A 12,820-nucleotide genomic window follows, 5' to 3' on the forward strand; every position below is an offset into this window, starting at 1 on the left:
CACCTCAGGGGATGATCCGCATGCAGCAAGGGACAGAGAGGTAGGTTTCCTTCGCGACAGCGCCCGGCTGCCCCAGATGATTTCAAACACACCCTCTTCTGCAAAAGGCACTCACATGATGTCTGTTTATAAACCGTACAGTGGGATTCCAGACACGGGAGTCTTCCGTACAAATATAAAAGAGAGAAGCGCAGGAGATGGTATCACAGAGAAAAGGAGTATAAGAAAGACACATTTTGGATCAATGTGCGCTTTTTTTTTTTCTTTAAAAGGACAATCAATAGAATAGAGTTAAAAAAAATCTCATTAAAAAGTTAGGAATCCCATTAAAATGATCAGTAAGAAGCAAGGTGCTGGAGGACGAGATCTGAAGTCCGAAACACTGAAAGGAGGTACACTAGCTTTTCAAATGGCCCAAGTAAAGAGAGTCGGTCTGCCTGTGTATTACAAAGACCATTCACATACAACGGAATGTGTGAGGAAGGGAGGTAGTGGCAGAGAACAGGTGAAAAGGGAGGAAGGGGTTGGTCCTTCAGCAGGTGAGCAGAGGAAGGAATGCACCCAGAGGCTCCCACGGGCAAGGCGGGCTGTAGCCCCTTTGCTGTGCAGTCCAAGGAGACCCAAGGGAAAGGCTGCCCTCACCGGGACACCACTGAACTAATGGAATTATATGATGTGCCACTGTTGCAACTTGAGGCATAGGCCTCCTGGCCATTGACATCGAGGTTTATTTTGAACACAGAGGACGCCTTCAGTAAAAAGTCGGCAGCGTCCCGGCGACCTAGCTCCCTTAGTTTAGACATGAGGATGCCGACCGTGCTCTCAGGGTAGGTGGTCCACTCCCGGAGCAGGGCATGGACTGGGCTTGGAAGGAAGTCCTTGGAAGACCCATTGTTGGTGTTGTACTTTGCCACGAGGTCCGGGAGGCCCAAGTTCATGGCGAGAAGGCACCAGTCCTTCCCCATGGGATCGGGTGGGTCCAGTAGGCGACTCAGTTTCCGCCGGGTCAGGAGGTTCAGATCTGAAGCGTGGATGTCCATCCCGAGGCTGGCCTGTGAGTAGACGTCATGACACCCAAAGCACATGATGCTACTGAAGCTCTCCTTGTAACCCCCCATGGTGTTCGTCAGTGAGGCCTCCTTCAGGGTCTGTGCCCGGAAGAAGTCCCGCGGCTGGTAGATCATGACAGGTTCGTGGTGCTCCCTCAGCTGCTGCGGGCTCAGGTAATGCTTCACAGTCAGTAGCCCCGGCAGCGTGGTGGCCATGACGTTCTCGATGGTGCTGCACACTGAGTCCAGTAGGAGGCAGCACTTGATCTTTTCCGTCTCCAGACCGCGGACCTGGACCTCGATGCCCTGGCCGTGGTTGACCAGGAGCACCAGCAGCTCAGCTCCGCGGTTGGCAATCTTGCAGCCGTTCACCCACAGACGGATGTCCGCGTCGCCCTCGGCGCTCTGCTGGTGGATCCACCGGCACAGGTTGACCTGGACCTTGTGAAAGATGCCGCAGGGGAAGGGGGTGAGGTGCTCCACGGGGACAACACGCACGCCTCCGTAGACCATCACCTCGTCCTCCTCGTCCGTCCAGGAGCGATGCAGGTTGTCCGTCTTGATCAGGGCGGGGATATCCACCATGGTGCCACTGCTCAGGTCCCGGGCGCAGATGTCCATGGCATCCAGGATCTGAAGCAGCTCCTCCACGTCGCTGTCGGGAACCAGGCGCTGAATGTCCTCCACGGTGTAGCGGCCACGGTAGTGGTGCAGGGCCCGGGGGGTCTCAACGGAGAGCAGCTTCCCCAGGACTGTGGTGCACAGCCAGCGGGGGTCCAGGAGCAGTACATCCTGGACTGTTTCACTCTGCATGATGTTGATCTGCCAGAGGGGACAAGAGGGGGCCACACACAGGAACATAAATGGGTCACTCAAAGCAGTTACCATAAGGAATGAGCCAGGGTCATTCAAACGGATGAATTTCAACAATCAAATACTGAATCCAAAAACACCAGCTTGAGGACGTCATACGAAAGATCTGAAAAACTACCCTTGACTCTTCAAAAGAGATGAAATAAGTAAATATAGATAAAAGTAACACAAAAGAAAAAAAGTTGGTGAGACAATTACAGGCATTTGAACTGGACACTAGATGATCTTAGGGCATGGCTGTTAATTTCTGCAGGTGTGACAATAACACTGGGTTATGTTCTTAGGAGATGTTTCAGGAAGTATTTAGGAGAGAAGGGTCATGATATGTGCAACTTACCTTCAAATGGTTCAGAAATAAATAGAGCCAGATAAAGAAAACATGGCAGAATGGAACAATGGTTAAATATAGGAGGTAGGTAATACGAGTGCTCATTGTTCTGGTCTTTTAGCTTTTCTGCATGTTTGAAAACTTTCAGAATAAAAAGTTGGGGAAAAAAAAAGGCTGGGAAGCTTTTAGATTAAAGGAGACTAAAGAGACATAACGGTAAAATGCAAAATATGGTTTTTGATTGGATTCCGAGTCCCAAATAATAAACATAAATAAAAACAGTGATAAAGGACATGACTCATTATTGGGACAGCTGGCAAGCACGTGCGTGTATATATGTCAAATAATAGTATTATATCAATGGTATGTTCCCCGAATGTGGTCATTTATTATATTGTAGTTACGTGGGAGAACGCTTTTCCTCTTGGGAGATACAAGGTAAATTATTTAGGGGTGAAATGCCATGATGTCTGAAAAATAAGAGAAGAGAGGGATAAAGCAAATGTAGCAAAATGTAAACAGTTGGTGAGCTTAGGTGTACAGTTTTTGAAGACTGTACCATTCTTACAACTTTTCTGAAAGCTTGAAATTTTTAAAAGTAACACGGCACAACAGTTGTTGTGTTGTGCCATCAAGTCGATTCTGACTCACAGTGACCCACTATGCCAAGGTAGAACTGCCCCATTGGGTTTCCTAGGCTGTAATGTTTATGGAAGCAGATCGCCAGGTCTTTTCTCCTGCAGAGTGGCTGGTGGGTTAGAATGGCCAACCTTTCAGTTAGCAGCTGAGTGTTTAACCACTGTGCCACCAGGGCTCCTCATCAGAAAGCTTTATTATTGTAAGTATAAAAGGTCTGTATAATGATTGTAGCTGGCCCCACAGAGGAAGGAAAGGGGGATGGGGCCAGAGGTGATAGTCAAAGGGGATTTTAGCTTCATCTGTCAGGTTTATTTCCTTAAAAAAAGTCTAGAAGAAATAAAGTGCCAAAAAAAACAAACAAATAAAAATAAAACCCAGAAGAAGTAATTTTTCACCCTGCTGTGACATGGTTCCATGAGCAATGACCATGCAGGGTGGACCCTTCCCTCCCTCACAGGCTTGGACCTTTCACCTGTTGGTAATAGGATTATCTGTGCAGTCATAGTCTGGCTTAAACCTTTAAGGTACCCTCGATATACGGTTCTGTTCGAACTGTGCCTTACTGAAAATTCCTAGAAAGTAGAACCAATATTGGAGTCCCTGACCGGTGCAAACCATTAAGCACTTGACTGCTAGGTGAAAGGTTGTCAGTTCAAACCCACCCAGATGTGCCTCGGAAGAGAGGTCTGAGGGTGATCTGCTTCCAAAAGGTCAGAGTCTTGAAAACTCTGTGGAGCAGTTCTAGTGTGCACACGTGGTATCGCCATGAGTTGGAATAAACTCAACAACGACTAATAACAGTAGAGCCCACGTTTATTTGGTTCTTGCTATTTGGTGAACCACCATCTGTAATCCAGTCCCAAACACTGCTACCTCCGAAAGGTCGCAAAAGACAAAGTAAGACTGAGGAGACACAGTAACTAAACATAGTGTGGGATCCTAGACCAGAAAAAAGATATTGGAGAGACAATAGGTGGAACTTGAATAAGATATGTAGAATAGCTAATAGTATTGTGTCAGTGTTAATTTCCAGGTTTCCATAAGTCTTATCTGGTTATATAAGACGTTAACATTTGAAGCTAAATTTCAAGGACTTCATCTCATGAACTGGTATCAATCCCAGTCTTTTATATAAATTTTCAAACCTGGGGAAAAAAGTTACCTCGTGATTTCCATGTCCTGCTTCATCATTTCAAAACATCAAAAAAAGAGAGGCAGGAATGAAATGATAATGAATGGTCTTTGAAATGACCCCAACAGCAGTCGAGGGATATCAGTGATCTATGGTACTAATGGCCAGGCAGATCTTCGAGAATTTAACCTACTTAAAACGGATTTAAGCTGACCACCAGCTCTATCTACTTCCTCTAAGTTCTCCTCTACGTCTTGGCACAAAGTGAACTTTCTTTATCTATGAATTCTTTAACTGCCTTTTGTTGAGGGCTAAATTCTTTAGTTACCAAGAATTGAAAAGGTCAAAAATTTAGTGTGAATGGGGGCGAGGAGGAGCATAAGCCAGTCGCCACTGAGTCGATTCCGACTCCTGGCAACCCCACCCCATGTGTGTCAGAGTAGAACTGTGCTCCACAGGGTTTTCAAAGGCTGATCTTTTGGAAGCAGATCGCCAGGTCTTTCCTCCAAGGCACCTCTGGGTGGAGTCGAACCTCATCCTTTCGGTTAACAGCCGAGCACGTTAACTGCACCATCCAGGGACTCCAGGGACAGCATGGGTTCTGGTTAGATCAGGTGTTGCCAAACTACAACCTGAGGCCCAAATCCAGCTGCTGCTTACCTTTGTATGGCCCTTGAGCTTAGAGAGGTTTTTACATCCTTAAATGGTTGCAAAAAGAATCAAAAGAAAATAATATTTGTGACATGAGAAAACTGTATGAAACTGAAATTTCAATGTCCATAAATAAAGTTTTATTGGAACATAGCCTTGCTCATTCGTTTATGTATCATCAGTGGCTAACTCTGAGCTACAATGGCAGAGCTGAGCCGTTCTGACAGAGACTATATGGCTCATTAATTTATGTATTGTCAATGACTAACTGTGAGACACAATGGTAGAGCTGAGTAGTTCTGACAGATACCACACAGCCTGCAAAGCTGAAAATGTTTACTAGTTGATCTTTTACAGAAAAAGTTTGCCAACCACTGACTCAGATAACCAACCCTCAAATAAATGCATGAGGACAGGATTAAGCTTTCTCTGGATAGAAAGCAACGTTTCTTGGGCTTTAGGGAACTATTTCCTGTATAGGAGAGTCTCGGTGGTGCAAAGGGTTAACGGGCTCGGCTGGTAGCTGAAATGTTGGAGGTTTGAGTCCACCCAGAGGTGTCTCCGAACAAAGACCTGGCGATCTGCTTCTGAAAGATCAGTCATTGAAAAGTCTACGAAGCACAGTTCTACTCTGACACACACGGGGTCACCAGAAGCCAGGACTGACTTGATGGCAACTGGTTAGTAGCATCATAAGGTCTGAGCTTTGGTATTTTACTTGTCTTTTCCCTTGGACTCAGCCCCTTTAAAGTACTGCTGGACGGGCCAGTAGATTAGTCAGCAGTTTAGCTGGGAGTTTAAAGACCATCAAAATCATTGCTGGAGGCAGTGGCTCCTGGACTCAGTTTTCACTTCAAGCATATATGATCCACAAAATTAGCTGTAGGGCAGATGTGGCACCCAGGACTAGAGAGGCAACCTCCTGGTGTTCCATATTCTCAGAACCGGTCTTCTTGCCCAGACTAGCTTACACCTTCTGATTTCACTTGAAGGAGGACTGGGAAAACTGCGATCCTTTTGGGGATGGGTATGTGATGTAGTTATAACAAGGTTTCCAAAACTCGCCCCAGTGCTGAATGTAACACAGCCAAGAGCTAAGACTCCCACTACCTTGTCACTTCTGGCAAGCTTGCTGGGGACTTTTAAACGTGTATCTTGAATTATGATTATAGGAAACCCTGGCGTTGTAGTGGTTAAGTGCTATGGCTGCTAACCAAGAGGTTGACAGTTCACATCTGCCAGGCACTCCTTGGAAACTCTACTGGGGAGTTCTACTCTGTCCTATACGGTCGCTATGAGTTGGAATCGATTTGACGGCAATGGGTTGGTTTTGGTTGGTAGTGTATCATAATACACATAATATGGTGTATATAGAACACCAAAGAAGAACTGATGCCTTTGAATTATGCTGTTGGCGAAGAATATTAAATATACCATGGACTGCCAGAAGAATGAACAAAACCATCTTGGAAGAAGTAGAGCCAGAATGCTCCTTAGACGCAAGGATGGCGAGACTTCTCTCATGTACTTTGGATGTTATTATCAGGAGGGACCAGTCCCTGGAGAAGGACATCATGCTTGGTAAAGTAGGAATCATTGAAAAAGAGGAAGATCCTCAACAAGATGGAGTGACACAGTGGCTACAATGACGGGCTCAAACATAGCAAGGATTGTGAGGATGGCACAGGACTGGGCACTGTTTTGTTCTGTTGTACATACGGTCGCTATGGGTCGGAACTGACTCCCTGGCACCTAACAACAACAGTGTCTGTGCAGTAGTCCTCTGTCTTAGTTTCTCCAGGCAGTGTCTCCCTGAGGACACCTCACTGCCCTTCCTCACTGTCGGGCTGGAGTGGGTAACACCCCATGCAGAGCAGCCGGACTGAGCCATGGCTGTCGGTAACAGCAGGAAAGTACCAGGTGACCCAGGGGCTGTGAAGAGAGACCACGTCCCCCAGGACAGGGGTGGGGGAATTATTCTCCCTAACTAACGGAATCTGGAAAACAAGCAAAGCAACTCCTCCCGTGAAGCAGGAGAGCAGACAGCTGCAGTGCAGAAATCACTCGGAAAAAAATCAAACCACTTGCCTTGAGTCGATTCCGACTCATGGAGACCCCATGTGTGTCAGAGTAGGACTGCGCTTGATAGAGTTTTCAATGACTGACTTTCCAGGAGTAGATCACCAGGCTTTTCTCTGACACATCTCTGGGTGGCCCTGAGTCTCCAACCTTTCGGTTAGCAGCCGAGCATGTTACCGTTTGCACTACCCAGGAACTAGTCATATATTTAAAAATACTATGAGTAGTTGGGCAATTTCCTCCATCAAGACTCCGGAATTGGGACACAGTAATGAGACCCAGGGGCCTCTCCCAGGCTGTTACCTCGCCGATGCTATGGAGCTGCTGGGCCATGTGCCTGAGGTCCTCCTCGCTGGCCAGGGGGTTCAGCTGGTCCTGCACATCGTACATGAACTGCTGCAGTGACATCAGCTGGTTGGGCCCACCGAGTTTCCTCCAGGAAGGCAGCGTCGAGATGATCTTCTCACACAGGTGGGTCATCGGAGGGCAGACCTGAAGCAGGACGGACAGGTTAACTGACAGCCGCGATGCTCTGAGGGGGACGTGACAGAAATCCTGCCGTTCACGTACGTGCAGTGGCATGTAAGGCTCTGAATGAGGTACTACTTTTTTGGCTGCATACTCAGCTGCCAGGGGTAGCGGTGGTTCGGAAGGTTTAGAGAATTCTCACCTTCCACGTGGGAGACCCGAGTTTGATTCCCAGCCAACGCACCTCACATGCAGCCATGACCCATCTGTCAGTGCAGGCTTGTGTGATGCTGAACAGGTTTCAGCGGAGCATCCGGACTAAGGCACGCTAGGAAGAAAGGCCTGGCAATCTACTCCAGAAAATCAGCCACTGAAAACCCTATGGAGCCCAATTCTGCTCTTACATACGAGGGGTCGCCATGAGTTCGAACTGACTCGATAGCTACTGGTTTTGGTTTTACTGGGGCAGTCATTTTTGGGAGAGCCGAGCTTAAGTAGAATCTACTTCTCAAATATGAATTTCTGTGGAGTCTTTTCATTTCTACTGCTCATGTTAAATGGATGGCAAGTCTTCACAATAATATTTCTGGAACAGTCAATTCAGTCTCTCAACCCAATGAGGCAATAAATATATAAATGAAGCAAAAATGGCCTCCGTGTAATGGCCCCAGTTGTTTCCTTCTTCATAGCACGCTGAGGCCCACTGGCCCGAAGAAGTCTGCCAGCGCCAAACTCAAATTTGTACACATTTAATTATTTAAAAAATGGCCCACATAAGCAGACTTTTAGTCACTTAGAAATGGCTGGCTTTATATACCTCGTGAAACCGCACCCAACGCCTGCTAGCCACAGATGAGATAAAACGCTATAGTTACAAGGACCCTAAGGTGCTGCTGCCTTCGGAGCTCTCTGACTCAGAGATGCCCCACGTGAGCTCCAGCCCTTCTCCTCTTCCCTGGGGTTTTCATGCCTCTTCTCTAAAAATAATTTTTAATTTTTTTTTCTCTTCAGGTAGGTGTCTACACTGATGGCCTCTGAAGACCTCTGCTGTGGGGATCACCCCCCGTATGCAGCTGTCGGTGTGTCACCCCAATAAACAGCTTGCTGTGCAACGCTGTTGTCTCGTAGTCTTCTCTTTTTCCTTCATCAGTCCTGAATTCCCTCGAACTCACTGCACCAGCGAATGTTCACCAACTCTAACACTTTACTCACTCACTCACAGTGACCGATTCAGTCAGGCAACGCCACTTTACGAGCAAAGAGAGGAACAGAGTCGTTTTCTGTATTATTAGCGTTTTTACCAGTAAATTAGGTATTCATGGGGACGGTTGTTGAACCATTATTTCAAATGACTGTAGACCAAGTCTTGGTAACTGGCTTGAAATGAGTTCTTAATCTTTTAAATTGGTTCAGTGGCTCAGTCTCTGTTATAGACTCATGTCAGCAACACAGCTTCCCAACTAAAGACCACACAAACCATATACTGCACTGCGTAGCTCATTATGTAGTCCTCTCTCGAAGTATTTTTTGCCATCAGCTGTATGCCACCCCCTATTTAAATAACAATATTCCCAGGGATGCAGGCAGTTTAGCTGGTGGGTTCCACCTGCCTGATTTCAGGAGTGTTGGGGGTGGGGGCTGAAGCAGATCATGCTGTGCCCCAGCTCAAAAATCTCCAACGACCCCCTACTGCCCAAACAAATCAGTTGCATCCAGTTGACTCTGACTCATGGTGACCCCACAGGGCTTTCAGTGGCTGGTTTTTTAGCAGGAGATTGCCAGGCCTTTCTTCTGAGGTGCTTCTGGGTGAACTTGAACCTCCAACCTTTCAGTTAGCAGCTGAGTATATTAACCATTTGAACTGCTGGGAACTCCCCCTACAGCCTACAGACCACAGGCTATAATCCATAACTGGTGGAGGGTGCCTGGGGCCCTTACTGTTCCAAGAGCCATGGCCCAAGAGCAACTGTGAACATATTTCTCTGAGACCACAGCAGACCACTCTTGGTCCCTGACTATGCCAGAGTAGGATACTCAGCAGAGGGCAAGGGCATCTGATGTGAACGGCCAGGCTTTCATGAGAGGAGAGGGCTTCCTGAAAATTCCGCAGGCATGTCTAGGACTAGGAGCCTGGGGTTTCAGGTGTGTCGTTTTACTATCAGCCAAGCAGTATGGAAGGGGTGGACTTAACATGAGGCAGCATCGCTGGGCGGGAGAGGGAGGCGCCAACCCGCCCCGGGTTAACTCAGGCATGGGCAAAACGAACATTCCTATGAGCGTCCTAGCATTTTGCAGTTGGCAGTCACCTAGTTGTGCTGTAACAGAAATACCACAAGTGGATGGCTTTAACAAAGAGAGGTTTATTCTCTCACAGTCTAATAGGCCACGAGTCCAAATTCAGGGCACAGGCTCCAGGGGAAGGCTTTCTTCTCTCTGTCTGGAGGAAAGTCCTTGTCATCAGTCTTCCCTTGGTCTGGGAGCACAGGAACCTCAGGTCCAAAGGGCGTGCTCTGCTCCCGGCACTGCTTTCTTGGTGGTATGAGGTCCCCCGTCTCTCTGCTCACTTCTCGCTTTTATATCTCAAAGAGATTGGCTTAAAACACTATCTAATCTTGTATAATTCATCACTATAACTGTCACTAATCCATCTCATTTCATCATAGTTATAGAATTTACAACACATAGCGAAATCACATAAAATGGTGGACAATCACACAATACTGGGACTCATGGCCCAGCTAAGTTGACACATATTTTTGGAGGACACAATTCAATCCATGACAGCATGTTTGTCTTTTTCTTACCAACTTCGAAGAGCTTTTTGAATAGTAGCAGAGACCTTTCATCTATCAAATGCACCAAGAATATTTTTCTCAGTCTACTTCATCTTTTGTCTTTTTTAAAATGATTTTTGTTTGCCTCCCCTCCCCACCCCCAGAAAAAAAGCCTTGAATTTTTATTTAGTCACATACGTCTACATTGTCTTTGGAAACTTCTGAGATTTCCTATCTTGGTCCAAAGGTTGCCTCAGTCCCAAGGTTTTATTATTCTTAAAATACATCATCCTAAATTTCTATTCAAGGCATTTATTTTCTTTGCTTTTACACTTAAAGTCTTTAATCCACCTAGAATTTATTTCTGTGCTCTGTAATAAAGTAGGGGGTTCAACCTTATTTTCTTCCAGGCAAATACAGTTGTGCCAGGGTTATTTATTAAATAAATACACTTTCACCGTTAAACTAAAATAACATCTTTGTTCTATATTATATTTCTATAGGCAGTGTGATTTATGCTTACACTCTCTTCTGTTCCACTTATTTAATTCTATCAACTACAGAGCCTTTAAAATATGTATAATTTATTCTTACATCAACATTTTTCCGATAAAAAACCCAATCCCCTCAATCCAGCTAGGATGCTAACTAGAATTATATGAAATTTATGTAACTTTGGGAGAATGAAAACATTTCATAATATCTTGCCATCCAAGAGCAGTCTCATTCCGTTTGTTCACACGTTATTTGACTGAAGGGGGATTTTTCTGTTCTGCATTTTCTAAATATCTCATGCTAAATCACTTTTGCATTGCTTTCAGAACTAAAAACAAATTTTAAACAAACAAAACGATGAGAATGTCATCAAATCTGAAGCTGTGTGTTGTTGCCTATAACATCTCCTTCATGTACTGGCCTCTTCCTCCTCTGCTCTGCCTTCCTCATCCCAGGGCAAGAGAATATACAAACGCTCATGCAGCCAACTCATACTGAGGCCTACTATAAAGCTGTTCCCCCAAAACTCGGACTGTTATGGATTGAATTGTGTCCCCTCTCCCAAAATACGTGCTGAAATCCTGATCCCTGCACCTGTAAATAAGACTGTGTTTGGAAATAGGGGTTTCTTTTGTTATGCTAATGAGGCCATACCAGGGTAGGGTGAGTCCTAAACCTAATCACTTCTGAGTTCTAAAAAGAGAGCAGACACAAGCCCAGGAACTGCCAAGGGTTGCTGGCAGCTACTAGGAGCTGAAATAGACAAGAAAGGACTCCGTCTAGAGCCATGCCCTTATTAGGACTTCTAGCCTCCTGAACCCTAATAAACTTCTGTTCCTTAAAGCCATCCACTTGTGGTGTCTGTCATATGGTGCAGCACTAGGTAACTAAGACCTCGGCCAAACAAGAGGGAAACCCGAAGAGGCCCAACCCCTTGGGTCACTCAATGGTTGTGGCAAACGTTGGGTTCAAGTCCTCCCCAGACTGTACTTACAGAAACGATCTGGCTCCGTATTTCTTGCAGGTGATTTCGAAGTACCTTCATATCCTTAGACCCGGAAGCCCCAGCATCCAGAACAAACAGCTTATTTGAAATGTGAAGGTCATTCCCAAACCTATGGGAAGAGCAGTGGCTGTATTAGCAGTGGTTTTCACCAGGCACTTCCATGAGGGAGACTGGCTCCTACAGGCCCAAGAAGAGGCAAAGGATGCTGTGGTGGCCCTGCGTACAGGGGACTCTGCACTGTGAACCGAGAGTGGAGGCTTGGGAACATCGGTGCACGCTCTGAGTCGTACAAATGGGTGCCTCAGTTTCCACAAAGCAGCAGAAACATGGGGTGGGAAGACTTCAGCTTCTGTGATGCAGGGAGAGTGAGGCCTAATGCTCTCACGCTACAAGTCAGGAGAAGAGATGCTGCTGAATGTCGATGGCCTAAGAATAAACCTGTTGCCATTGAGTTGATTCCAGCTCACAGTGACCCTACAGGACAGAATACAATGGTCCCATAGAGTTTCCAAGGAGCTGCTGATGGATTTGAACTGCCGACCTTTTGGTTGGCAACCGGTTCTTAACCACTGCACCACCAGGGCTCTGCAATATAACAAAGTAGAATGTATATGGCTTATTGTTGTTAGTTGCCATCGAACCAGTTCTGACTCATGGCGACCCCATATGTGCAGGGCTGAACTGCTCCACAGGGTTTTTAAGGCTGTGAGTTTTCAGAAGCAGATCACCAGACCTGTCTTCTGAAACCCTCTGGGTGGATTTGAACTGCCAACCTATCAGCTAGTAGTTGAGCCCTTAACCATTTGTGCCACCCAGGGACTCTGTGGACTAAGAATGGAGGTATGAATTTCAAGACATACCACAGATCTAAAAATATTAATAAAGAACCCCATTTTCCATATTAGGAGGATAATACATAAGTGCCTAAAGCTGATAAATCAAGAATTTGAGTGGCTACCATATTATGTACAGCTGCAGCCTTGGGACTTTTGATAGACTGTCAAAAGGATGTTGTGTGTGTATATTTACATGGTGACCCTGTGCACACCGGTGCTTGTGCCAAAAACAAAAGTTTCACAAACTAACACTTGACATGAAATGCACTCTGCTATTTCTGACTCTAAGCTACTCCACTCCATTCCTCTCCACCTCATCTCCTTCCATTCATTCCATTTTAAAAAGGGTTGGCTGTGACCCCTAAGTGAGTTTCAGAAGCTACTAACAGGTTGTACCTTAACACTGAGAAATACTGATAACCGTTATGGCGATAATCAACACGTGAATCAAAAGCCCAAACAGAGCAAGTTCCTCTGGGCAGTAGCACTG

General features: G+C 46.1%; 1 protein-coding gene across 5 annotated transcripts in view; it reads right to left on the reverse strand.

Moving 5' to 3' along the window:
- Window positions 1-205: 205 nt before the first annotated feature.
- Window positions 206-12,820, reverse strand: part of DAPK1 (death associated protein kinase 1) — a 223,117-nt gene continuing 210,502 nt past the window's right edge. For all 5 annotated transcript variants that reach the window (XM_064291150.1, XM_064291149.1, XM_064291153.1 and 2 more), the window contains exons 24-26: window positions 11,483-11,603; window positions 7,055-7,243; window positions 206-1,871 (exon numbers count right to left, since the gene is read on the reverse strand). In XM_064291150.1, coding sequence (XP_064147220.1) covers window positions 639-1,871; window positions 7,055-7,243; window positions 11,483-11,603 — 1,543 coding nt within the window. In that variant the 3' untranslated portion in view covers window positions 206-638. The remainder of the gene's footprint in view (window positions 1,872-7,054; window positions 7,244-11,482; window positions 11,604-12,820) is intronic.

Source organism: Loxodonta africana, chromosome 9 (assembly GCF_030014295.1).
Source record: "Loxodonta africana isolate mLoxAfr1 chromosome 9, mLoxAfr1.hap2, whole genome shotgun sequence".
NCBI classification, from domain to species: Eukaryota; Metazoa; Chordata; class Mammalia; order Proboscidea; family Elephantidae; genus Loxodonta; species Loxodonta africana.